Source organism: Odocoileus virginianus, chromosome 6 (genome assembly GCF_023699985.2).
Source record: "Odocoileus virginianus isolate 20LAN1187 ecotype Illinois chromosome 6, Ovbor_1.2, whole genome shotgun sequence".
NCBI lineage: Eukaryota > Metazoa > Chordata > Mammalia > Artiodactyla > Cervidae > Odocoileus > Odocoileus virginianus.
The window spans coordinates 68,186,527-68,214,487 of NC_069679.1; the positions used below are offsets into that span (position 1 = coordinate 68,186,527).

Consider the following 27,961-nt stretch of genomic DNA (forward strand, 5'->3'; position numbering starts at 1 on the left):
AGAAAATCACCCAGCTAAACCCCAAGGATATTACATTTACTAAAAAGTAAAAAGTAGTATTCAACTTTCAGGTTAAAAGAAAAAGGTATTATTAAAGAGACAAGACCTCACAAGAAGATTGTTTTTTGCACTAACTGAGCTTATTTAAAAGTGACTCAAGGGAATTCCCTGGCAGTCCAGTGGTCAGGACTTGGTGCTTTCACTGCCAGGGCCCAGGTTCAATCCCTGGTTGCAGAACTAAGATGCCTACTGTACTCCTCCCCACCACGTGCCCGCCAAAAAAAAGTGACTCAACATATGAGTTTCATGTTTTGACTGACTATAGAATGCATCTGCTTGTGTACAGACTTGGGGAGTGGTGCTGGGTTTCCAAGAAGTGAGGGAAAACAATAAAGCAGCCCTGATGCCAGCAAGGGAAGAAGAGGAATTCCTGATGTCTGGCATGTGAGAAAATACCTGGCCCCAAAGCCAGGCTGCCTCAGTTCAGATCCTAACATCACTTGACCTTAAGTTACCTAACATCTCCATGCTTCAGTTTCCTAATTGAGATCATAATAGCATTGCCTCATAAAATTACTGTGAGGGTTAAGTGTTTCCTTCCCTTCTAACCTCTCTAACCTCACCCTTTAAAATTTCACCAGAAAACTATAATATCAACTTTGTATATCTTTTTATAAATCAAAATTTAATTTGAAAACTATGACTGAAATCTTTTTTTTCAGCAAAAGACAGTTGATTTTATACTATTTACTTCAAAAAAAGAAGAACTATTTTGGTCTAAAGAGATATCTGCCTTTCTTCATACGAAAAACAGAGTTAATCACTTTCACATATCAACAATCTATTTACCTTTCAACATCATGGAGGATAACTTGCTCATCATTTCCTGTAAGGGAAAAAGCAGACATTTGACAATTCCTGCAAAGTGGTCCCATTCATATTGTTCAATTCAGTATGTTAAAGATTTCAGGGAAAACAAATGGACAAAGTCAGTGTTAATAAAAATTAAGAGTGCTAATTAGAAGAAAGTTTATAAAAATCATTAAGGATAGAATATACTTATAGAGAATTTTTAAAAATATAATAGCAACTAAAAATAACAAAAAGCAATCTCCAAAATGCATTATCCAATGAATGATTAAAAAAACAAAAACAAAACAATGGCTCTTTAGGAAAAGAGTAAGTGATCATTGGCAAATCAATCAACTAACTATTCCAAGCTAGTGTTTTTTTGTTCTTTTTTAAAAAAAAAAAAACATTCATTATCCGTGAGACCTGGAATAATATCTGTAACTTTTCTATGTCTCAGCAAAATAGGAATAGTTGTGTCTACTTCATAGTAATTGTGAAGATAAAAGTGTAAAAGCATTCAGATTAGAACTAGGCCCCCCCAACAAATGTTTGCTACTATTCACATCTTCATCATCTTTTATAGCATTAAAATTTAATGATGATTTAATTAAAATTTAATGATGATGATACTAAATGACGGGAAAGTTTTTATCCACAACTTTTTTCTCTTGCATTCTCTTTATTCCATCAAGGCATCTAAAAATACTATACATTCATGATACACGTAGTCCTGCCTTCAAGTGGTTTATAGAGCTAACAAATAAAAACTCCAAAATGAAGACAGTAAAAAAATTTCCCACTCTATGCTAAAAGCATAAGCAGTAGAGATGTGGCTAGGTCATCTTAAAGTTCTCCCTGTAACTCTATTGTGGGTTCATATGAAGTACATCAAACCCATATCAATGCCTTATGGGTAACAGGCACAGTGTGAAATGCTGAAGATCTGAGAGAAAGAAGACTGAGGAATTCACAGTCTCCCTGCACGAACAATTACTAGTGACAAGACAGGTTATCTTGTAGTGATATGCTCTGCTATGGGGACACAAACAAAGGGGCAATTGGGTCCTTTACGAGCAGGGTGAACGTACATGGTGAACATGTTTTTATGGGAAAGGAGACACTTGAATAGAAACTAGACTTAGGGTAATTGGTGTGGTTGGACAATAATCATGGCCTGTGGAAAAACAGCAATGGCACTTAAGATGGCAAGTGACTTAGGAAGCTAGAGCACAAGATGCGGGGGAGGAAAAGGAGGCCCGGCAGGTAGACTGGGTCCAGACTCTATCCTGTGGACAGACACTGAAGGCCAAAGGTTCACAGGAGTGATTCAACTTTTCAAAGAAAACTTGTGTAAGCAATGAGTATAAAGCTTGTATAAGCAATGAGATACTGGTAGCAGAAATCACAGGACACTATGGTAGTCTAGGCCAAAAATGAGAACCTGAATCAGAGCAGTAGGTATAGCAACAGAACAGAAACTAAAGGATGAATATGAGGCTTTCAAAATATTAATAGCTGGTGACTTACAAGATGTAAAAATGACAGAAAGGCACGTTTGACACTGATTTTGAGATTTCTATTAGATTGAACCATATGAAATTGTCTTTTTTATAGATTAAAAATGCTTCAATGTCAGCAGTTCCTTAAAAGTTAAACCTAAAAATTTAGATAATTACTTGAATGGTGATAGTAACTGAGAAAGGGAATCCATGAAACAAGAGGAAATATTTGTGCAGGTGAGAAGAACTAAAATCTTAGTTTTAGATCTGTTGCATTTAAACTACTTTTGGAACACAAGGTGGATATCCAGTGGGGAAATCTGCAGTGCAGAAGAGAAAGTGTTAGTCGCTCAATCATGCCTGACTCCTTGTGATCCCATGGATTGTAGCCTGCCAGGTTCCTCTGTCCATGGAATTCTCCAGGCAAGAATACTGGAGTGGGTTGCCAGTCCCTTCTCCAGGGCAACCAAGGAACAGAATCCAGGTCTCCTGCACTGCAGGAAGATTCTTTACTGTCTGAGCTACCATGCAAGCAGAAGAGAGGTTAGGCCTAGAAATGTAGTGGTCAGACAGGAGTGTGATTAATGGATGCCATCAAGAGGCTGGCTTGCTGGCAAGCCATTCCAGTTATACCCCAACATAAATGTTTTCAAACAGGAGCCACTAATGGGTCATAATACCGATTGGAATCACAACCTTTAAAATCTTTAAAAACAGAATAGAAAAAGAGAAATCAGAGTGAGTCACACATAGTAAAGTACTCTTTCTAATATGTGTCTGTGTACCAGACTGCAATGTGAAGTTTTCTACTGAAAAAGATAGAAACAAGAGCAAAAGAGAGAAAGGACAGACAGACATTAGTCTGATATGTGTATCTAATCTGCTATCATATAGAGAAGACAAGCTACAGGAAACCAATATTTCCACAACTCAATAGGCTAAAGGAAAGAAAATTAGGAGTAATTTTAGCATTCCTTTATCTGAAATCCCAGCCACAGTCAATTTCCCAAGGGGAAATCTCCCTTCTGCTCACCTCCAGAGAATACTTTGGTGTTCCCACTGTTGAAAGCCAGGCAAAAAATGTTGGAATGATGCTCTCCTTTCAGCTGTATGGGCTTAACTCTCGAGTGGATAGCTTGTTCCATGTGCCATAGTAGAACCCGGCGATCATCTCCTCCTTGAGAGGGGAGCAAGAATCTAGGGTTAGAACAGCTGGCATTTCAAGGCCGACGTTTCATTTTGCCAGCCTGAATCCCATACTTTTCAAAACTGCATCTCCCCACCTCTGTGAGACTCTGATGAGGCACATAAACCCAGGACACTACCCCATTAATCATCAGTGGACATGTGGCCTCTAAGTCACTCACTTTTCCCCAGGAATTACATCTTGAACAGACACACAGAAATTCCTGAATTTCCAGAGACCCAGTCATTTACACATTTCTTCATCTGCTACCTAAAATTCTTCCACTAATGTTCCCCCACTTTTTTCTGGTCTAATAGAACCTGAGTTGCTTTCTACTGCTTGCAATCAAAGAACTCTAAAGAAATTCCCCAAAGTTTAAAGTGTAATAGTTTCCAAAGCACTCTCTTTGATGAGATCTCATTAACTATGGGACACCAGACAAAGGATAACTGAGGAACTGCCTGTCACAGCAGCAAGATCAAGACAGAACTTGGCTCTCATGAAGCTCAGTCCAGCTCTTTCCTCTGCATAACTCTCTACAGTCTGAGTAGAATGAGCAATATTCTACTGCATGGGCCAGCTCCTAGAGAATGAGAAGATACATGTTCTACATATTCTTTATTTTTGCAAATGCATTATACATGTCTGGAAGGATGAACAATGGACTGTTAAAAGGGTTTACTACTTCCATGGAGTAGGATTAAAAGAGAGGTACAATACATGTTAGAAAGCTTTTACTTTTACTTTAGAGATTTGGCACGGCTTGACTCTTTATAATAAACCTATATTCTCTTCCTAATAAAAATGTAACTTACAACAGGGCAGAAAAATAGTAAGTTCTATACTTCTGCCTCCTCTTTTCCATTCAATATAATAGCTACAAACTGTATCACAATCATACAAGAGTGTACCACTAGATGCAACCACTGAATCAATAAGTCTATAAGAACTAACACAGAAAGATGACCAAAGGTCTCTGTCAGAGGAAAAACATGAAGTGTAAAACAGTATGCATACCAACATCCTTTTGTGTAAAACAAATTTTGAAAAAGCTCCATGACAGCAGGAACCTTGTCAGCTTTGTTCACTGCAGAATTTCTAGCACCTAAGTGAATGCCCCAAAGAGTAGACACTGACTTAACATGCTTATGCTTGCACGTCTATGCTTGTATTTGCATATCTAGATGACTATAAAAGAAGTTGTTTTCAGTGGACACCACTTCTAGGCTAGAGCTGCTGGGAGACTTTTCATTGTGATAAAATATATATAACAGAAAATGCATAATTTTAATCATTTATGAGTGTACAATTCAGTGTCATTAAGTATATTTGCAGTGTTGTGCAAACATCACCATTATCCATCTCCAGAACTTTTACATCATCTCAAACTAAAATTCTGTACCCAATAAACGATATCTCTTCCCAGTGCTCTGTAACCATCATTTTACTTTCTATCTCTATGAATCTGATTACTCTAGGTACTCCCATATAAATGGAATCATATAATATTTGTCCCTTTGTGTCTGGCTTACTCACTTAGCATAACATCTTGAAGGTTCATCCATATGGTAGCACATATCAGAATTTCATTCTTTGTAAGGCTGAGTAATATTTCATTACACACATACCATATTTTTTTTTAAAGTTCATTCATCCATCTATAGATATTTAGATTGTTTCCACCTTTCGGCTATTGTGCATAGCACTGCTAAGAGCATATGGATGTATAAATATTTGTTCAAGCCCCTGCTTTCTGTTCTTTGGGTATATACTGTAGGAAAATCATTATGTTTTAATTATTACTTTATACCTTCTTTTACTACTTGACATTTTGCCATAAACATATTTCCTCTTTTAGTTAAAAAAAAAAAGAGCAGAAAATATAGTAGCCAAATCAAACTTATTCTCCCTCCTCTAGAAAGAAGCTGCCTTCATTCCTTGAGTTCCTTTGTTTCTTGGGATTCTTCTTCCTTCCATTGTTGGTCAAAATCAAGTTGTGTCCTCTTCCAAAGTATTTCATTTGTCTACCAGAATGATCCCTTAACTAAGACCCACGATGTTCTTTGTTTATGATTTGCCTAATTCAACTAGGCTGGCCTGGGATGGTTATTTAAATTCCATATCTCTTATAAAGTTAAAGTCATGAAAATAAAGTTTGGGGTTTTGTTTGCTTTATTTTAATAAAAAATGGCATAAAGGGGTTTTCTTCCCTATTCATAGATTTGGACAAAGCATGGGCACTTTAGTTCTACATAGTTTCTACTATTCTGTTTTCCCCACCACTTGAGGCCACAGGTCAGGGACCTGGCACTGTTTTTGCTCCTGTGTATCTTAGAGAAATATTTTTCTGTGCCCACCTCTCTATCAAAGTTCAAATTAAAAGATAAAGAGGCCCACATGTGTCTTCCACATACTCATGTTTCTAATCTAATCTCTCTGAGCCTGAGTTTCATCAAATACATACCTAGGATCATAATAGCTCTACTCTCATGGGTTTTATGAACTATAAAGTCGACTACAAGAGGAGTTAAGTAACTTGCCAAGGTAACAACAGTAAATAAAGTGGTTGGTTAAGTCACAATTCAAAGGGCTTCCCTGGTGGTTCAGCTGGTAAAGAATCCACCTGCAATGCGGGAGACCTGGGTTCGATCCCTGGGTTGGGAAGATCCCCTGGAGAGGGGAACAGCTACCCACTCCAGTATTCTGGCCTGGAGAATTCCATGGACTGTATAGTCCACGGGGTCACAAGGAATCAGACAGGAATGAGCGACTTTCACTTTCACTTTCAAGATTCAAAAGGAAATAGTTAAAAGACTCCATAGTCCTCATTTTCTTAACCACTATTCTAGCTTGTTTGCATTTCAAAACGAAAAACAAACCATAACCAACAAAGCAAATTCAGTTGATGGACAACTGAAGGGATTCTCTGCCTTGGTAGCACAACTCAAAACCCAGTAGGTAAGAATAAAACAAAGGACCACAGGAATAAAAACAGAAATCAACTTAACTGGAGTTGAACAGAGGGAGCAGAGACAGGAACCAAGAAGGGACTGCCTGAAATGATAAAGATTCTAGTAGCAACACACAAAACTGATCATGGCTTATTTTGAAGAATACACAAGAATTTCTACAAATCAATTTTGAAAACCAGTAGGAAAAGAGACAAACGACAACTCACAGAAGAGGAAAATCAAATGGCAAACAGATATTATAGAGGATCTCAACCTCTATAGTAATTAGAGAAATATAAGTTATAGATCTCTTCTTTCAAAACGGCACAAAGAAACGTACAAGAAGGTCCACTGCCTCACTGTTCATAATAGCAAAAAAAAAAAAAAAAGTAGATAACATAAATATCCATCGATATATAAACAATAAAAACAATTAGGATGAAAATACAAATGAAATCTAAGCTCAGTGGAACCACTACACAGCATTTAAAATGAGCTAGATACATGTACCAAAATGAATAAACTTTGAAAACCCAATTTTAATAAAAACAGGTTTCAGAAGGATATGTAAAGGAAAACATTAAGTATATATAAATATGCAAAACACCACCATATTATTTAAGAATAAAGACAAACAGTAAAAGGGGACCTCAAATGTATGTGTAAAATTTTCTTTTTTAAAAAACTAAGATTAGAAGCAAACTTAACAACCAACACACTGTCAAATTCGTTATCTCTCTTCCTATTTAAATACTGCATGACATTGTTATATCTTTTAGGTATAGTAATGGTATTGTGGTCATGTTAAAAAAGAAAAAATACTTCTTATCAGTTAAGGATGCATTCTCTAATGGGGTTAAGTGGTGAATGTCTGGAAGTTCCTTTAAAATATTCCAGAAAAAAATGGAGGTGAATAGGCGATAAAATGTTAATTGTTAGAGATGGATATACTACATTTTTGTATATGCTTGCACATTACCAAAAAATTTAAAATATATATAAATATTTTCTTTTGATGTGGACAATTTTTAAAGTCTTTATTGAATTTGTTACAATATTGTATCCTTTTTTATGCTTTGGTTTTTTGGTCAGGGGTCATGTGGGATCTTAGCTCCCCAATCAGGGATCAAGCTTCATCCCCTGTATTGAAAGGTGAAGACTTAATCACTGGACCACCAGGGACATCCCTATATATTTATATATATATATTAATGTTTGTGATAGAAAAAGAAAATAAAACTCTCCAGGATGTGCTGAGATATCCATAGAAAAGAAATATAACTGAGGGCACCTCTGTGTTTCATTAAGATATGAACAGGAAGGATGCTCGGGGCTGGTGCACTGGGATGACCCAGAGGGATGGGATGGGGAGAGGGTTGGGAGGGGGGATCAGGATGGGGAACACATGTACACCCATGGCGGATTCAAGTCAATGTATAGCAAAACCAATACAATGTTGTAAAGTAAATAATTTAAAAAAAAAAGATATGAACAGGCAGCACAACTTCTCTCTGCCGGCAGCACCACCTCTTTTGAACTGCAGTAGCATTAAAAAAAAAAACAAAGTTCAATAAAAAAGGAAACAATATCTACACCTATGCACTCAAAGTCATAACCATTCTCAACCAAAGAATCTTCCCCTATCACCCAGATTATCTTTAATGCTCATTTTGGATTTAATTTTACAAAATAAATACTCGGTGATTTAACATGAATGGTTATTTGTAGAGTGCCTTGGGATCATTTAAAATGATGTGTCCTTAATACCTAAAATGATAATGGCAGCCCAAGTCCACAGGAGATTGGAATCACTGAGGCAGAAACTACCATTATGACAGGGCCTGCTTCCTCTGCTTGCCCTCAAGGTCAGTGTCAGAAGATGCAAGGTGCACATTCTCTCCCACCCGGCCCCATTTCCTTAGGCAAGGTATTAAGAGCCCTGTACAAAGATAACACTTCTCAACCATGTGTTGGCAAAAAACACAAAGGGTACAAACTGAGGCATCATCTGAAATTGTTGGGCTGCTTTTTAGCCAGTAGAGGGAGCAGAATGGCTGTGCCCAAATTTCTGACCCCAAAAAGCTAAGGAGAGCTGATGAACCGAGGATACATCAGTTTAGAGCACGAAAACAGTTCTACAGTCTCCACAATTCTGTCTCTGTGAGTCATCTGGCCAGTTCAAAAAAGGCAGAGATTGACTGTACCACCTATGTACCTTTACACAGGTTATGTAACCTCTCTAAATTATATCCTCTAATCTGCAAAACTGAGAAAATAACTCTACCTATTGTCTATAGTGTTACTGGACTTCCCTGGTGGTTCAGATGGTAAAGAATCTGCCTGCAATGTGCTTGATCCCTGAGTCGGGAAGATCCTCTGGAGAAGGGAATGGCAACCCATTCCAGTATTCTTGCTGGCAAATCCCATGGACAGAGGAGCCTGGCAGGCTACAGTCCATGGGATCGCAAAGAGTTGGACATGACTGAAGGACAAACACACATTAGGAATAATCTGCATGAAGGGCTTGGCTCACTGCCTGATAAATAACACAGGTGGATAAATGTTAGCTAATTTGTTAGCTAATTATTATGCTATTTGAACTAAAACAATAGCTAACATCAGTTAAACTTACTCTGGGTGAGGGACTATCCTAAGGGTTTTACATGTAGTGGATCTTCTAATCCTCTTAGTAACCCTATGAATCAGGTATTATCCTTATTATCCAGATGAAACTACAGAAAAACTAAGTAACCTGAAGGTACAAAGCAACCAAAATTGTGAGCTGGGATCTGAATCCAAGTAAACTGTCTCCAGAGATGGTGCTCCTTACCACTATACAGTCCAGCCTCTTAAGTACACAGGGGCCAGTCAGCAAAGCAAATGAGAAAAACTTGCCAGATTAAATAGCAGAGGAGAGATTACACAACCTTGTTTAAAAGAAAGCCACTACTCAGCCAGAGGAGTACAGGCTTAAGTCAGCCATATCTCCCAATGTTTTAAGAGAAGACAGCACCTTGATTTTTGCAGGCTGAGTGCAGGCTTCAGTGCAGGCTGCATGCAACTAGACCATGGAGAAGTTAAAACTGGGTGATTTGTCCATGGTCACAAAACTGGGGTCGAATGGCAGTTCCTAAATTAGAGAACTCTTCCAACAATGCAAGAGAAGACTCTACACATGGACATCACCAGATGGTCAATACCGAAATCAGATTGATTATATTCTTTGCAGCTAAAGATGGAGAAACTCTACACACTCAGCAAAAACAAGACCGGGAGCTGACTGTGGTTCAGATCATGAACTCCTTGTTGCCAAATTCAGACTTAAATTGAAGAAAGTAGGGAAAACCACTAGACCATTCAGGTATGACCTAAATTGAATCCCTTAAGATTATACAGTGGAAGTGACAAATAGATTCAAGGGATTATATCTGACAGACAGAGTGCCTGAAGAACTATGGACGGAGGTTCATGACACTGTACAGGAGACAGGGAACAAGACCATCCCCAAGAAAAAGAAGGCAAACTGGCTGCCTGAGGAGGCCTTACAAATAGCTGTGAAAAGAAGACAAGCAAAAAGCAAAGGAGAAAAGGAAAGATATACTCATTTGAATGCAGAGTTCCAAAGAATAGCAAGGAGAGTTAAGAAAGTCTTCCTTAGTGATCAGTGCAAAGAAGTAGAGGAAAACAACAGAATGGGAAAGGCTAGAGATCTCTTCAAGAAGATTAGAGATACCAAGGGAACATTTCATGCAAAGATTGGCACAATAAAGGACAGAAATTGTATGAACCTAACAGAAGCAGAAGTTATTAAGAAGAGGTGGCAAGAATACACAGAAGAACTACACAAAAAAGATTTTCACGACCCAGATGATCATGATGGTGGGATCACTCACCTAGAGCCAGACATCCTGTAATTCGAAGTCAAGTAGGCCTTAGGAAGCATCACTACAAACAGACCTAGTGGAGGTAATGGAATTCCAGTTGAGCTATTTCAAATCCTAAAAGATGATGCTGTGAAAGTGCTGCCCTCAACATGCCAGCAAATTTGGAAAACTCAGCAGTGGCCACAGGAATGGAAAAGGTCAGTTTTCATTCCCATCCCAAAGAAAGTCAATGCCAAAGAATGCTCAAACCACAGCACAATTGCACTCATCTCACACACTAGTAAAGTAATGCTCAAAATTCTCCAAGCCAGACTAAAAGTACGTGAACCGTGAACTTCCAGATGTTCAAGCTGGATGTAGAAAAGGCAGAGGAACCAGAGATCAAATTGCCAACATCCGCTGGATTACCAAAAAAGCAAGAGAGTTCCAGAAAAACATCTATTTCTGCTTTATTGACTATGCCAAAGCCTCTGTGTGGATCACAACGAAGTGTGGAAAATTCTTACAGAGATGGGACTGTCAGACCACCTGACCTGCCTCTTGAGAAATCTGTATGCAGGTCAGGAAGTAGCAGTCAGAACTGGACATGTAACAACAGGCTGGTTCCAAATCGGGAAAGGAGTAAGTCAAGGCTATATATTGTCACCCTGCTTATTTAACTTATATGCAGAGTACATCATGAGAAACGTTGGGCTGGATGAAGCACAAACTAGAATCAAGATTGCCGGGAGAAATATCAGTAACGTCAGATATGCAGATGACACCACCCTTATGGCAGAAAGCGAAGAACTAAAGAGTCTCTTGATGAAAGGGAAAGAGGAGAGTGAAAAAGTTGGCTTAAAACTCAACATTCAGAAAACTAAGATCATGGCATCTGATCCCCTCATTTCATGGCAAATAGATGGGGAAACAGGGGACACAGTGGCAGACTTTATTTTTTGGGCTCCAAAATCACTGCAGATGGTGACTGCAGCCATGAAATTAAAATACGCTTACTCCTTGGAAGGAAAGTTATGACCAACCTAGATAGCATATTAAAAAGAAGAGACATTACTTTGCCAACAAAGCCCGTCTAGTCAAAGCTATGGTTTTTCCAATAGTCATGTATGGATGTGAGAGTTGGACTGTAAAGAAAGCTGAGATCTGAAAAACTGATGCTTTTGAACTGTGGTGTTGGAGAAGACTCTTGAGAGTCCCTTGGACTGCAAGCAGATCCAACCAGTCCATCCTAAAGGAGATCAGTCTTGAATATTCATTGGAAGGACTGAGGCTGAAGCTGAAACTCCAATACTTCGGACACCAGATGTGAAGAACTGACTCACTGGATCATTGGAAAAGACCCTGATGCTGGAAAAGATTGAAGGCGGGAGGAGAAAGAGACGACAGAGGATGAGATGGTTGGATGGCATCACCGACTCAATGGACATGAGTTTGAGTAAACTCCGGGAGTTTACTCAGGGTTTACTCAGTTTACAGGGAGGCATGGCATGCTGCAGTCCATGGGGTCGCAGAGTCAGACATGACTGAGCGACTGAACTAAACTGAAATCAGGGAGAAAAAAAAATCAAATGGCAAGTGCAGGCAAGAGTGGAGAGAGAAGGTGGTATCACATGAATTTTGCTATTCACTACAAAGAAGTAGCCACAGGAGAAATACTTCTGCTATTACTCTGCTCTTATCTAGTATCTTTATCCTGAAAACTATTTCACTCATCTACTGATTATCTCATTTTTCCACATATCCAATTAAGTAAGTAAGGCAGAAATATTATCCCCATTTTAAGGATGTGAAGAGTAAGGCACTGGTTTGCCTCAATGAAGGAAGCCTTGACTCCTAGTTTGAAACACTTTACACTAAAGGAGAAGCAGAAATTAAAGTGGCAGCAACAACTAAAGAGACAACTAGAACACTGGGAAATAAAATGGTTTCTCTAAAGTCAGATGACTAACAGCAGTGGAGTTTAATAGAATTAGGATCTTTAAATCCTAAGCCAGCACACCAATCCCTAGAAAATGTCTCTACTTCCTCAACAGAAATAGAGGGAAAAAATCCATATCAGAATCACAGAATAGAGTCCAAAGACACCCAACAGATCATCTTCTCCAATATCCCCACTCTGCCAAGGAAGAAACTAAGGCCCAAAGAGGTAAACTCACCTGTCCAAAAAAACACACCACCAGTTAGAGGCAAAGTGGGATTCAAATCCAAGATGTCTGAATCCAAAGCCCCTGTTTCTCCTAAAGTATAGTAAGCAGAGGCCACTGGATGATTTCAGACAGTAGAGAAATGACTTTAACAATTATGTATTTTTAACGTGTGTTAGGTGGGCTGCCGTCTCTGGGGTTGCACAGAGTCGGACAAACTGGAGCAACGTAGCAGCAGCAGCAGCAGGGAGAAAAAACTAGCAATATTAAACCCGTGATTTCATGGACATTACAATAATATAAAGTTTCCTTTCAAATACTGTTTTAAGGCGTCAATTGAGAAAAAATGTTAAATAGCAAGGTGATATATGGAAAAAAAAATTAAGAAAAAACATAAAACAGCAGGGGTGGCCTAATTTCATTTTTTTAAATATGCAAATATAAATATAAAGACTAAATAAACCATGTCCCATATGTCCAAAATGGTCATCCTGAGTAGGTGTGATACTTCTTTCTTCAAATATCTGTTTTCCAAATTTCCCATAATTAATACATGACATTTTAAAAACATGAAGTCTGTCTTATAAGTGCCATAATCTGATAAGTTGTATGATTCAACAGGAAATTCTCAATAGTAAAGTATGGAAGTAGTGAAATGTCAAAGGACAAAAGCTCCTCAAACAGAGCTGTTGAGTGCTCACTCAGCTGTGTCTGATTCTTTCTGACCCCATGAACTGCAGCCCGCCAGTGGAATTTTCCAAGCAAGAATACAGGAGTGGGTTGCCATTTTCCTACCCAAGGATGGAACCTGGGTATCCTGTGTCTCCTGCACTGGCAGGAGGATTCTTTACCACTACAGCCACCTGGGAAGCCCCAAATAGAGCTAGGGCAACACTAAAAACAGACTCTCAGGGCCTCAACAACAGTAAGAATTTACAGGGAATTTTGAGAGTGGACGATGCATTCATTTTGAGGTATTCCCAGACCACAGACTGTCTTCATGTCCTGTCTCATTTCTGCCATAGAGAACTAACCTGGACAACATGCTTTCCCGACTCAAGCATAGATGCTCCTCATTCATTCTGGGAAGTTTCTTATTTTTACATTTTTCTTTGTTTAAGTAAGAAAACTGCCTGCCTAACTTTTGCAGAATTCCTTGCATAACCAACAGTGACAACATAATAAAGCTTTCTTTTACCCTTTAGAGGCAATTTCTAACAATTAAACCAATGTAGGCATCAATGCTTAGTCCCTCCAGGAAGGTAAACAGAGAGGTCAACTCTGAGACTAAATCAAGTTGATGGTGATTGCCCAAACATGCCAATTTCAGTTGTTTCTTGCCAGTATGTCTAAGGCAAAACATGCTGCAGCCACCTATGGCAGGAAGCCATAAAATATTAGTACTAGGCCATCAAACATAGTTAAGAAATCTACAAAAAAAAAACAAAAACAAAAACAAAAACAATCCACAGAGACTCCAATTAGTCACTTGGCTTTAACGAGTAATGCCAAATATACAAACAGGATTTAGATACAAGACTTTAATGGAAATTTAGAATGAGGAAAGTTGTATAACAAGATTTTGACAGGTATCTGGATTTGCAAAAAATTCCTCCTTCTGAGTAATGTTCTTGGAAGACTTGAAATAAGGACGTATAGGCAGGCTAAGAATTAAAACTGGAGTCAACCAGATTGACAGTCTGCCTCCACCCTGGAAAATCTCTACTACTCATCTGCAAAATAATGAGGCATCACCAACTTAATCAAAACAATCCCTTTCAGAGACAATAAAACTTCAGATAAAATGTACTGGTGGAGTAAGCCACTTTGAGGAAGTCCTTTATAGATGCAGAACCTCATATTTTCCCTACTGAGGGACCACGTCAGAAGACCTAGATTTTAATCTTGCTTGTACTGCTTACTAGTTGTGGGCTACTGGGCTAATCATTTTACCTCTTTACTCCTTCATGCTCTTACATGTAAAATTAAAGGGGTTCGGTTAGATGATCATTAGTTCTTTTCAGCAATAAAACTGCATGATTCCGCAGGGGCAGAACATCAGCAGCCTAAGATCACAAGATGGGTGAAATCAGGCCTTTAACCCAGGTCTCTTAAACTTCTTCAATGATGACATTACATGGCATCAAAGACGCTCGACAGCCAACTGCCCACATACCTGAAAAATTACAATACCTGAAAACTCTTCACAGGGCCAACCTATACACTTGAAAGAGTAAACTTTTATTCCAAATGTCAGTCAGTCAGTCAGTTCAGTCGTTCAGTCATGTCCAACTCTTTGCGACCCCATGAATCGCAGCACACCAGGCCTCCCTGTCCATCACCAACTCCCGGAGTTTACTCAAACTCATGCCTATCGAGTCAGTGATGCCATCCAGCCATCTCATCCTCTGTTGTCCCTTTCTCCTCCTGCCCCCAATCCCTCCCAGCATCAGGGTCTTTTCCAATAGGTTAACTCGCATGAGGTGGCCAAAGTATTGGAATTTCAGCCTCAGCATCAGTCCTTCCAATCAACACCCAGGATTGATCTCCTTTAGGATGGACTGGTTGGATATCCTTACAGTCCAAGGGACTCTCAAGAGTCTTCTCCAACACCACAGTTCAAAAGCATCAATTCTTCGGCGCTCAACTTTCTTCACAGTCCAACTCTCACATCCATACATGACCACTGGAAAAACCACAGCCTTGACTAGACGGACCTTTGTTGGCAAAGTAATTACCTGGCGTTTGATAGATAATCCACAAAGCTAAGCCTTTGGCATGGTTTTAATATCTATATCACATCACTTTGGGTTAAAAACACCTCAGGAAAAAAATTCCAACTCAGTGGAGAATCATTTGTCAAAATGCCTTTCCTCAAAATCAACTCTGCAAAAAAAACAAACCCATAGGAAGAGTTTTTCAAAAAAGAAAGGCAGGGGACTTCCCTGGTTGTCCAGAGGTTAAGAATCCACTTTCCAATGCAGGGGACACAGGTTCGATCTCTGGTAGGGGAACTAAGATCCCACAGGCTGCAGGGCAACTAAGCTTGAGCACCACAACGAGAGAGAAGCCCGCACACTGCAAATCCTAAGCCCGTGTGCTCTGGAGCCTGCAAGCCACAAACAGGGAAGCCTGCAGCACTGCAATGAAGACCCAGCACAGCCAAATATTAAAGAACCAAAAAAGAAAAAAGAATGTACAATAGCAAGACAAGAACTATAAGAGGAAGTATATGGAAAGGAGAAGGTAACAGCTTCTAGATCTAGCATTTTCTTAATGGTTTTAGCCTGTTTTTGGAGGGGGGAGGGGGGTGGTTTCTAGGACAAGGAGAAAAATGACTACCCAACCTCTTTGCCTCTCAAACTTATACCTTCCAAGTGGCAGCTGAAAGATCTGACATGGGGAGAATGGAGGCTTGGAGGCTTTTCCAGCAGAGGCATTGAACAGTGAATAGGAGGAGTGAAGAAACTAGGCTTTGGTTCTACCAGAGTGCCAGACAGCTCTTATGGTCAAGAGTAGGTGGCCATATGACTTATCATCCAAACCAGGACCTTTTTAGGAATGAAAGAGCACTAATAATTGTATTAGGTCTATGGGGAAACTGGGTCCCAGGTAAATCAGATGTATGGTCATCTTAGGTTTTAAGGGCTGGAGCAAAGGCAGGGGTGCTTCCCCGGTGGCTCAGTGGTAAAGAATTCACCTGCAATGCAGGAGATGCGAGTTCAATCCTTGGGTCGGGAAGATCCCCTGGAGGAGGAAATGGCAACCCACTCCTGTAATCTTGCCTGGAAAATCCCATGAACAGAAGAGCCTGGCGGGCTACAGTCCATGAAGTTGCAAAACAGTCAGTCATGACTTAGCAACTAAACAACAACAAAGCAAAGGCAGGGATCTACAGAGTTAGCTGGTCGACCATATAACGAGATCTTACCTCAGCCTATCAACCACAGGGGCCCCAGCAGAGGCAACAGGGAAGACGGAAATCAGCCTTTCAGCTAGTATCATCTCTGCTCCTTGGGTACAATATAGCTCCTTGTCAGCTACCTCTGGTGACATTTTCTCATTGATTCCTACGTGTCCCGGCCCTCTGGAATAAAGTCCTTTAAGATTGGTCCTAACAGGAAAACAGTACTCAAAGCACACAGACCTGATCTCCAATGCATATCAACTCTTTATCCCAAGAGGTACATGACAGAATCTCGGGTATCTAACACTGCAAAGTGCAAGGAATGAGCAAGGTGACAAAAGAAGTGTGAACATGAAGGCATGGGAAGAACAGGTATCTAAAGTGACAAACTGCTGTTGTCAATTCTTCCCCTTAATCCCTGGCATATAAAAACTGACATAATGGCAAGTGGAATCCAAGATCAGAACCTGAAGAGTAACCCTCCTTTTTCACCCAATCAGTGAGTAACTCTGGAAGGAACCAAAACACCTTTTTCACAGAAACAGAGTGAAGCTGCTGGTGACAGAAGTAAACCTAACCTGCAAGAACACCATACTTGTTAGTGTTAAAAGTGCTTCCAAATGACTTATAGTCATTTGGGCACTCTGGGCAGATCTCCCAAGTTGCATTGCTTAAACCTTCTTCCAAAAAGCAATTTATTCTGAAGCACATTATTTATCTCTGCCCCAGGCATAGATATTTTCTCCCCATGTATAATTATAAGGAAATACACTTATTTCTGTTGGCTGGAATTCAGCCAAACATATTCAAGCAGCATTCTTTCAGCAGAAATCAAACTCAAATCACAGGTTCAGTGAATACATATATATTGTTTGTACTTCTAGTGAGGTAAATGGGGAATAGGAACTAACTTGGTAACCAGAGTATGTATACCCACTCCTATTCAGACTAAAGCAGGTGTGTTTAACCCAGTATGAAGTTAGTCACATGGTTTATAGAAGCAAGCATGAAACACACAGTGTTAGGAAAGAAGACTTTAGAAGACTGCCAAAATCAAAATCCACGTGAATAGGGGGTGTAGCTCAGTGGTAGAGCATTTGACTGCAAAATCCACGTGAAGTTAAGTTTTAGTCCTGAGAGAGATCTTGAGAGGTGAGAACTGAAGCTGTGACCAGAACTGTGCCTATTATTGGCTCCAAGCCCATGACCCATCCCCTCAACCCCAATCCCTTCCTGTTTTCACATAAAGGGGAAAAAAACCATTCAGCAAACCAGAGTGATAGCATAGGGAGATGAGAATATAGGGGAAAGGTCAAATCCTTTTAAAATGTATATAACATTCTAAAAATTTCAGAGCAGTTAGCAGCATGTCTCAGAACTCATGCAGACCCAGGTGGGAAATCCAGCTTCACCACAAACTACAGGTCTCACAAGTTACTTAACTTCTCTAAGCCTCAGTTTATTGTCAAACAATATTTTCCAGTGGTGTTTTTGACACCCCTGCAGTGGGATCTTAGTTCTCCATCCGGGGATGGAACCCGCACCTCTGCGGTCAAAGTGCAGTCTTACACTGGACTACCAGATAAGTCACTGTTGAACATTTATTTTTATAAACAGTAATATCTCGAACACCAGATGAACCATTCCTACTTAATGTGGTAGATGCTGGGGAGCACTGTAGATTTTTGAGAGATCAGCAGGGGATATAAGATAATGAGTTAAATTTTAGGGAGCTTATACTATGTTGGCAGTGGTGAGTAACAAGTATTAAAGCTGAAAAGAATAAAAATTTGGGAAGCAGCTATTGGAATCAAATTTTTTACAAAGATTAAGGTAATATAAAAGGTAGTAAAAAAAATCTTATTTCATTCCTAGAATTCTATTTCATTTTTTTTTTTAACAAGAGACAATGAATTCCAGTATCTGTTTTCCTACTAATGCCCTGAGTGAGTGAGTGAGTGAGAGTTGCTCAGTCACTCTTGACTCTATAGGACCCTGTGGACTGTAGCCCACCAGGCTCTTCTGACCACGGAATTCTCCAGGCAAGAATACTGTATTGGGTAGCAATTCCCTTCTCCAGGGCATCTTCTCGATCACCCGGGCCTCTCACATTGCAGGCAAATTCTTTACCATCTGAGCCCCCAGGGCAGCCCACTAATGCCCTACCTGTTCTCATCACAGAATCCTCAGCAGTCATTTATCAATGTCCTTTCTTGATTCTTTAGCACTTAGTTATGACAATTAATACAAATCCTTCAAATCCCCTATCTCTCTAGATCATAAGTAACACTGGCTATTCTGTAAGTGGCAAATAAGACATATAAAGTGCTTAGCAGAGGGCGTGGCAAAAGTGTGTGCATTTTCACACACTATCTGCTAAATAAATGTTTTAAAAAGTATCTCAGAGCTATTATTGAGATTAAGGAGCCAGACATAGTGTGTTCTCGGTAAATATTTTAAATGAATAAACATAACATACCTATTTGAAGCAAGTTATTTACATCAAAACACAGCAATACAATTTATCATCTAAGAGGAGCAACTAGAGTTGGACATGTTAGCTCAGAAATTGCTAACATTCAGCTTTCAGTTCTTTCGAAGAGCTCCAGAAAAGGTCGCCTGCCTGATAAGAAGGGGCAAAAAATTATTATAAGGTAACCTATAAGCAGCTCTTGCCTAGGAGCAATGAGCCCTACTTAGTCCTCACTGCCAAAGACTAACCAAGCACTCTGGGCAAGTCACCTTTCTACTTCTCCACTCCCTCTTCCATAAAATGAAGATCTTTTCATCCCTCCGATTCCATGAGAAAGAAGGACAAAACCAATAGGTTTTCTAAAGTAGTATTTCCCAGTCAGTCAAGATCAGTCAAGTTTTGATTTTTGCCACAGCTACATAACACAGCCACTATCATTTTTCTTTAAAAGAACTTTTAAAAACTTAGCCTCACCTTAAGCAATAAATCCATGAAAGCTATTTTAGACAGGTTAGTTAACTTTTCTAACCTGTATAAAATAAACGTACTAACTATTAAAATGTAAATAGTCATTCAAAGATCCCTTAAAGTCAGCTTGTATACCCACACTTTGGCAAATAGTAACCCAACTATTATAGGTTACTTATAACTTAAAAAGCAAAAAATTTAAAGAACACAAATTAAGTAAAAAATAAATGTAATTTCCTGTTTCCACAATAATCTAAGCATTAATCTTAACAAACCAATAGTCAGTTCTCAAACTATAAGAGATAATACTTTTAATATAATGTGGGTCACCAAGAATTGAAAATAGAATTGATTCCTTCTTAACCTACATAATCTTCATTTGAATTAGGATTTTGGTTCCTTTAACCTTAAAAGGCTTTAATTTCACCCTTGACTATTTAAATTCAGACTAAAACAATAAGAAAAGCAATTATTTCTTTCTTGAAGCCATGAAAAAGAAAACAAAAAGATCAAAATTAAACACTGTTTATAAGTAATGAAAGTGCTCTTCACCTTGCTCAATTCATGAGAAAACAAATGAACACACTTAACTCAGAATTCAGAAAGCAGCACTCCTGGGTCTCAAGCTTTACTGGTCAATAAAGTGTCCTTGATCTAAATGATTCCAACTACTTCACATCCAAATCTATCAGTAATCAAGTGAATGAGCACACACTTGTACCTGGCTGACACCTCTCTTCCATGTGTGGCCAGGATACACAACTGAGGGCCACGGCTCTTCAGAACTCTTAGGGATCAATAAATGTACTAAGTTCAGTGATGATCTTCTGAACAATAATGAACATAAAGAATTTTTTGATGTACTTATAATGTCTAATGAAACTGGTGGCCATCAGTTAAAACTCACTAGGTTATTTTAAAGCAAAAGTGACAAACCCAGGCATAATTTTAAATTTGCCAGTCTTTGATAGATAGCAATTAGTTGACTGAAAAACGAGTGGGAAAAATAATGTGTATTTATAAATATCTGTGATACCATATCCTTGTGACATGATCTCTAAAATTTATCATAGCAGTGTCCTTCAAGGCCATTTCTATGAGCCATCTTTTTTTCCCATTCAGGCTAACAGACAAGGGGATTTTTGCTATATTAAACACTAAAAACCAGAAAAAATCAAATATCTATTAAAGTATCAAAAAGCAGAAGAGAAAAATTTTAAACGGCCACGCACTGTTACAACTGAGAAATAAAGGTTCCACAAATGCAAGCTTAAGAGTATGATTTACACCTGATTCACCATCTCTGTGCTTCCCATAGCTCCTGTCTGAGCATGTGCTCAAAAACTATTTGTGGAACTAACAGACCAAAGAATAAAATTTAACACCTTCATAGCAATGAATTATCAGTAAATAGAAAAGCCCAGAAGAAAATCCAAGAATTCTCCTAATCACCATGTCAAAATGTATGTAACTACAAAAGCTTAGTCAGAAATCTGGCCATATTTCTCCTGATAAACTAACCCCTAGACCAAGATATTCATTCTAATTAAACACGTGAGAAGTTTTATAAAGTCAGAATTCATTTAACTGTCTAAGCCAAACACTTTGCCTCATGTTCTTACATGAGTTAATTTACAGAAAACTGATTCTATAAAATGAAATATAGGGACTTCCTCGGTAGTCCAGTGGTTAAGATGGCACATTTCCACTGCAGCGGCTGTGGGTTTAATCCCTGGTCAGGGAAGATCTAAGATCCCTCATACCTCAAGGTGCAGACAAAAAAATTAATTAATTTAAAAATAAATAAATAGAGCTTAATTACATAAACTTAGTAGCCCAGCCTAACCCCCCCCCCCCACTCCCGCAAAAGAAATACAACCAGTGATTGGGCAACAGGAAATGATCATCAGTTAAATAGGTTCCAATTAAGCATGCAGTTATTATCACAGCTATTATTTGATGCTTAAAATTATGCTGTGACAATAGTATTGGGGTTAAGTTTATTCATAAAGCGTTTCTAATAGTTCCCCTCACTGAGATCATTCTTAATTTTTCACACTGTTCTGTGCCATTTGCAATAAATGTTAGACGTTGAGGTGTCACTCTCTTAAAAGCTTTTTTGTGAGGTTCAAGTTAAACAACAACAGTAACAACAACTGCAGCAGTAGCAGCAACCAGAGGAACAGTGTGGTCTATATCCTTGCTAGAAAAACTTTACAAGTATTACTTCATTCAACACTTACTACAACCCTGTGAGATGGATCGCTGTCCTTACTGTATGAACCAGGAAACACAAAGGGTGAGTGACTTGTCAAAGGTAACCCAGTAAGCAAGCAGTTTAGTTGATTTTCATCCCTAGGCACTCCCAATCCAGAGTTCATGCTCTTAACCTCTATGTATAACTGTGGATACTTACAACGATAAGTAAAGTCAGAGACCCACAGAAATCAGAAATAGGACTAAACAGTGAGTCCAATTCTAAATATGATGACCAAGTAATTAAATGCCTCTCCCCATTCACAGCTCCTACTTAATTAACACTTTGAAATAGTTAATAGTGTAGTTGCTGATGGTATCTGAAAAGCTTCTGAAGGTGCTTTATAGGTAGTATATAGGTACTAACCTTTATAGTAGAAAAAACATTGGGTTATAAGGGTTAAAAAAGAGATCATAATCTCTCACTATAACTCAAAACTTCACACTATGGGCTATTCATATGCTGGTGCTACAACTTCCAAGGTCTTAAGCATCAATTCAGGGTAAATGATATTACAGCAACTCTTATCCCAAAGAGCTGAATACTTTTGTTTACTGCTAAGTCTGTTTATACAAACCATTTATAAGATACAAGAAAGCAGAGATATACATACAGAACTACATTCTTTTTTTTGGCTTCCAGGATCTCAGTTCCCCAACCAGAGACTGACCCTGGCCCCGGCAGTGAAAGATGTCCAGTCCTAACCACTGGACCGCCAGGAATTCCCCCAGAGCTATGTTCTGACTGGTCTTCTAATCAGATCCCAGGAAGATGTTCATCTTCTTCCCCAGGAGAAAATAAAAAGACTTTGAAGTAAACATACTTCTATTCGAGGGAAAAGGAGAAACATAAGAGGAAGCAGGGCTTCCCTGGTGGTTCAGCGGTAAAGAATATGCCTGCCAATGCAGCAGACTCGGGTTCAATCTCTGGGCTGGAAGATTCCCTGGAGTAGGAAATGGCAACCCACTCCAGTATTCTTGCCTGGGAAACCCCATAGACAGAGGAGACTGTCAGGCTATTGTCCAAGGGGATCACAAAGACTCAGACATAACTTTGCAACTAAACAACAGCAACAAAGAGGAGACACTGGAGGCAATTTAAAAAATCAGATGCAACCAGACCTAGGCTATGCCCTAAATAAGTGCACTAGCATAAACCTCTTTGATGGTGTTAGGATCTCTCATAAGTACCATTTCAATATACAATTGTTGTTCCTTACCTCTCTCAAAGAATTAACACCCTTAAACATTCTAAGACGAAACCTGCAAGCATCAAGCATAAGCTGTCCTTCATAGACAGTAATGTTCACTCAAACCTGTGGAGTTTGCAAAGTACCTTCACATACGACATTTCACTGAATACACCTCCTTGTTAGGTAATGACAGTAATTTGATAATCCCAGTTTACTGATGAAGAATGATTAGGACTTGCCTAAACTCAAACAATTTGAGACAAGAAGAGCTTCCAACATCATGTGACACCAAATTCTAGACTTTTTCCATACCATTCTGTACCTCCTCATTCCACATCAAAAAGTCACAAAACTATCCTGTCTGCCCCATTTGCACATGTTCATTACTAGCACTCTAGGAACAATTGTCAGCTAATTACGACATCATGAATTATAAGTACAAAGGGGAAAGAAAACAAACTCAGCATTTTTTCTGAGAGGCCTGGCACTCTGTTCACTACCCAAGCTAAACCTGGCCTGATGTAGTTGTTACAACAGCCCTTCAGGTGGGTGCTGGTATTCCCTGCTCACATCAGGAAAGAAAGGCTTAGCAACTTGACTAGGGTCACACATTAAATGACGTGTGCTGTGCTGTGCTAAGTCGCTTCAGTCATGTCTGACTCCTCGAGCCCGTGGACCGTAGCCCACCAGGCTCCTCTTGTCAATTGAATTAGCAGTGATTTTAACCATGTGTATGCTATACCACACTGCCTTACGTGATACCACAGTTAACACCCTTAGCAGTAAAACAGAAGTATTTTTTAGGTTAAAGTACTTTTGTATTTTAAAATGTCCAAAAACCACCCTCCTACTTATTGCTGTCCTACATTCACTTCCCAGCTGAGCACCTTTTCTCCTTCGTTTTCTCTGCTTTACTCTTAATATCTACTGGACTCACTGTGCCCTGGAAAAGGGCTTAGCTGTTAGAACAAAAAACCAATGATGTGTCCTTAACAAACAGAATTGTTTATAAGGCCACAGGATTCATGCAAGTATTTTTGCCCTAGGTCTAAGTTAATTCTATCAAATAGTATGTGCCAGGGAATTCCCTGGCAGTCCAGGGGTTAGGACTCTGCGCTTTCACTCCCACAGCCCCAGTTCAATTCCTGGTAAGGGAACAAAGATCCTATAAGCCTCCCAGCATGACCAAACAATATTTAAAAGAAAAAAAAAAAACAAAAAAATCCCACACAAATAGCGTGTGTCAGTTAAAAGAAATGTGAGCCTGCCTAAACAACTGGAAAATAAAAACAGTGAACAAACTAAGGACAATCTATCATTTTTTAAAAATTGTTTTTCTTCCAGTTTTATTGAAATATAATTGACATACAGCACTGTAAGGTATACAGTATAATGGTTTGGCTTACATATATCATGAAATGATAATCACAGTAAGTTTACTGAATGGTCCACCAGCTCATATAGATATAAAATTTAAAAAATAGAAAAAAAATTTTTTTGTTATGAGAACTCTAAAGAGTTACTCTCTTAAAAAAAAATTTACTCTCTTAACTTTCATATATAACATACAATAGTGTTAACAACTGCACTATACATTTAATTTCTAGTACCTGTTTATCTTATAATTGGAAGGTTGTACTTTCTGACTGCCTTCACCCAATTCCTCACTGCCCCCTCACCCGACCCCTGCCTCTGATGTATGTGATCTCCTTTTCTATGGAACATTATATCACCATAATCATCACATTTGAGGGCTTTAACCAATCCAGACAAGATATAGGAACTACAGCAAAATGCATAAAAGTAATCTCATCTGACCTCTTACCACATTTTTGGTGAAACATTAGGAATAGAGAGCATTAGCCTCAAATACTTTGTGCTCTTCCCCTCAGGTGTTAACTGCTAAAGAACAATGATAGATAAAATGTAAATATGATACCTTAAATAGTTTTAAATTTGGGAAGATTACTGAAAGACTTCCTAAAACAAAATTTAATTAGCTTTAAGAAGTGAAGGTGTATTTATGACTCCCAAAGGGGGTTTCCTTCTGAAGCAAAGAGGAGGAACTTTCTGTTGTGTAAGTTGTATTCATAATACACGAATAAGCTAATAAGGCTATTAACCACAACTCTACCTACCTTCTGGGAACAAGAAAGAAAAGCTAACACTACCTGAGCTAAACTGGAGGAGCAGGAAAAAGCCTACTACAAGACTCGGAAAGGGACAGGAGTATATAAAAAGCAAACAGGAAGGACTGAGCTAGAGGAACTGTGAGGGGGAGGGGGAGGGGGAGGGGGGTAAGGGGCAAAAAAAGCTGGAAGCCAGGAAGTACTGATGGAGATGGGCTACTTATGCCTAGAACCAGAAGGATCACCAGAGCTGCCCTGTGGAAAGGGTCCTGCTCTTCTATAGACTAAAACTAAGATAAAGGAAATGAACTGGTCAAGTCTAGAGAAAATGGGGTTCATGTAAGACAAAGGGGAACATACAACACTAGGAAAACCAGTAAAGAGGAGGCTTTTATCGCCTTAAAAAAAAGTTCTAATGAACTTTAAATGGATGAATTGTATGGCATGTGAATTATATTTTAATAAATGTTATTTTTATTTTTTTAAATGTTATTTTTAAAAAGCGTGTTAAATTGAGCAATGTATGACTGCATTTATCATTTAATCAACATGCTTAGCTCAGTCTGTAATAGCACCTCCCTGCCGTCCTCCCCGCCCCCGACAAATTCCCTCACTCTGTAGGGTACATTTACTTGGGAATATCTCTGTCCGAAAACATCAGTCTAGGAAGGAGACAGACTATGGTGAATACAGCAGTAGCAGTAGGGGAAAAAAACTGTTAACTCTTTTAAGAGCTCTTCCCCCCATTTTTGCCCTGTGAAGGAAGGAAGCTTTTGTTTGGGGGTATGCCTCGAAGTGGAATATCAGATGTCTCCATGAGATGATCTAGGGCCAAACTCTACCTAGTCAAAGAGAAAATGATACGAGGTGAAGTCAAGTCAGTCCTGGAGAAACCCCAGAAGGCTTATCGTGAAATGATCCCAAGTCTTATCTCTGCTACCCCCAAACTGGACGGCACGCCCCGTGCCACTTCGCGAAGAGTTACTCGCGAAGACGATGGATGCTTTGCCAGGATCCCAGAAGTTTCTGGCGAGTTGCCCACTGACGTAAATTAGAAAACCATTCAGGGACCGGGCTGGGTGAAGCGAAGCGCCACGTCCAGCACAGGGCTCCCCCTTCCTCCCTCTAGACGTAGGAAAAGGGATGGGGTAGGGAGGGCAGAAGGCGAGCGGGAACGCCAGATCAGCCGTCTTCGCCCTCCTACCCTGGGCCGGGTTTCTGGGAGCCGCCCCCAGCGTACCCCATTCCCACTCGCCCGCCTAGGGCCCACGACCCCCCGAGATGAGGGCGGCGGCGAGCGCCCCCAGGGGCCGCAGGCGCACCTCCTCCGGGGCAACTGTCGCCACCACCCGCCCGGCCCGGGCCTCCCCGGGAGCAATAGGCTATCGATTCAGCTGCCTGTCGCTAGGAGCCCCGGGAGAGCGAGGCCTACAACGCCCGGCCGGAGCCCCGGCCTCGATTTCGCCACCTACCCCACACCGGAGGGGGAGCCGGGGGAGTTGGGGGGGGGGGGGGCAACCAAGCCCAAGTGGGCGGGAGGAGGAGGCGCGGAGACCACCTGCAACGGGTAGGCGCGGGGGAAAGGGGGTGCGGGCTCGCGGCTCCCGCCAACCAGCCTCCCGGGGTCGCCCCCCTACCCCCACCCCCCCACCCCCTGCCCTCACAAGTTGCGCATTCGCAAGTTCAGGCCGGTGCCCCTTGGCCTTCCAGAGTCCTCGGCACTCCCGAAACCAGAAAAAAAACAAGACACGGAAGAGGCCACCCCCAGGACCCGAAGAGATGGCGCTGGGGCCCCTGAGGGCGCCGAGGGGGGCGGCCCACAGGGACCCGCCCGTCACCTCCCCTCGGCTCAACCGGAGTCGCAGCCCCGACCCCTCCCAGCGGCCAACCCTGTCACCGCCCTACCCCCGGCCCCCTCAAGGCCCCTTCCCAGGACGCCGGCGACAGGGGCTCGAGCTCCCCCTCCCTTCCCCCAACCCCGGCCTCAGGCGCGCCTCGGCCTCCTCCCCCTCCAAATCGCCCAAAGGCCCCCCGCACCTTTTAAAGTACTCGAAGGAAGAGTTTCCCATCAAACTTTGTCAGGCCGTAACCTCGCCCGCCCCCCCCTCCTCGCCGACCCACACTTCCAGGGCAGTCATCAGGACAGACCACTTTACACTCGGGATAAAGCGAATTAAGGACCTGTCAACCATTTTAGGTCTTTTTTTTTTAATAGAAGACACCCTCTTCTTCCCCCTTCCACCCTCCCCCTGCCAGGGTTTTAATCTGACACCCACCTTCCCACCGCCGAAGAAGGAGGGGGGGTGGTGTGGGTTGAGGAGGGAGGGGGTAGGGACGGAGAGCAGGAGGAGGGTGGCGAGAGAGAGAGAGAGAGAGAGAGCGGAAAGGGGAGGCTGGAAGGGGGCCGGGAGGCGTGGGGAGGGGAAGGGGGTTGATTTACCTGAGACCAGCCACTGGCCTCCATTGTTGGAGAATTCAATGGCATTGACACAGCCGAAGTGGCCGAGGAGGTCCTTCTTGTAGAGGTTTCTGCAGCCTCGCAGGCGTCTCCTCTGAAAGTCCTGAGTGAGCAGGGGGTCCCCATGCAAGCCCCGCTGGGACAAGAAGCCCACCACTGACCTCATGCTGCCCCCCAGGCCAGCTCTCCTCTTCATGCTGGAACCGCCGCCGCCGCCGCCGCCGCCGCCGCTCGCTCGCGCCGCCGCCCCTCCCTCGGCCTCACGCGCGGCCGCCGCTCTCCACCACCAACCCCCCACCCGGCCCTCCCCCCGCGCTGCGATCCGGCTGGTTCTTTTAACCAGCCATAGCAAGAGACAGAGCGAGGTGTGCAGACACTCGGTGGCGTTCGCGGCTTCCTGACGGTCCCCTCCCTCCCCTTCCCTCCACCCCCCACCTCCCCTAGACTCCTCCCTCTCCTTCTCCGCCTCCTCCAGCAGCTGATCCACAGCTGCGGCCGCGCTTCCGCGATGCGCGCGGCCCTTCCGCCGGCCGCGGGGGGCCGGGAGAACGCTGGCGGCGA

General features: G+C 41.1%; 2 protein-coding genes across 4 annotated transcripts in view; one reads left to right on the forward strand and one right to left on the reverse strand.

Moving 5' to 3' along the window:
* The window catches only part of DCAF5 (DDB1 and CUL4 associated factor 5), a 92,537-nt gene extending 64,865 nt beyond the window's left edge, over positions 1–27,672 (reverse strand). The window contains exons 1-3 of one of the 3 annotated variants that reach the window (XM_020889756.2): positions 27,383–27,672; positions 3,385–3,528; positions 850–886 (exon numbers count right to left, since the gene is read on the reverse strand). In XM_020889756.2, the coding sequence (XP_020745415.1) occupies positions 850–886; positions 3,385–3,528; positions 27,383–27,596 (395 nt within the window). In that variant the 5' untranslated portion in view covers positions 27,597–27,672. The remainder of the gene's footprint in view (positions 1–849; positions 887–3,384; positions 3,529–27,382) is intronic. The other 2 variants (XM_020889755.2, XM_020889757.2) reach the window with 2 other exon arrangements.
* On the forward strand, positions 26,058–27,133 carry LOC139035670 (uncharacterized). Its single transcript, XM_070469542.1, has 2 exons — positions 26,058–26,509; positions 26,653–27,133. The coding sequence occupies exons 1-2, from the start codon at positions 26,224–26,226 to the stop codon at positions 27,117–27,119; spliced, it is 753 nt and encodes a 250-aa protein (XP_070325643.1). The 5' UTR covers positions 26,058–26,223; the 3' UTR covers positions 27,120–27,133.
* Positions 27,673–27,961: the final 289 nt, after the last annotated feature.

Bases quoted from the DNA above. Each gene is read 5' to 3' on its own strand.
- LOC139035670 (XM_070469542.1), top strand. From the start codon at position 26,224: ATGAGGGCGGCGGCGAGCGCCCCCAGGGGCCGCAGGCGCACCTCCTCC. The intron at 26,510-26,652 runs GTAGGCGCGGGG...TTGGCCTTCCAG, and splicing joins GCGGAGACCACCTGCAACGG to AGTCCTCGGCACTCCCGAAA.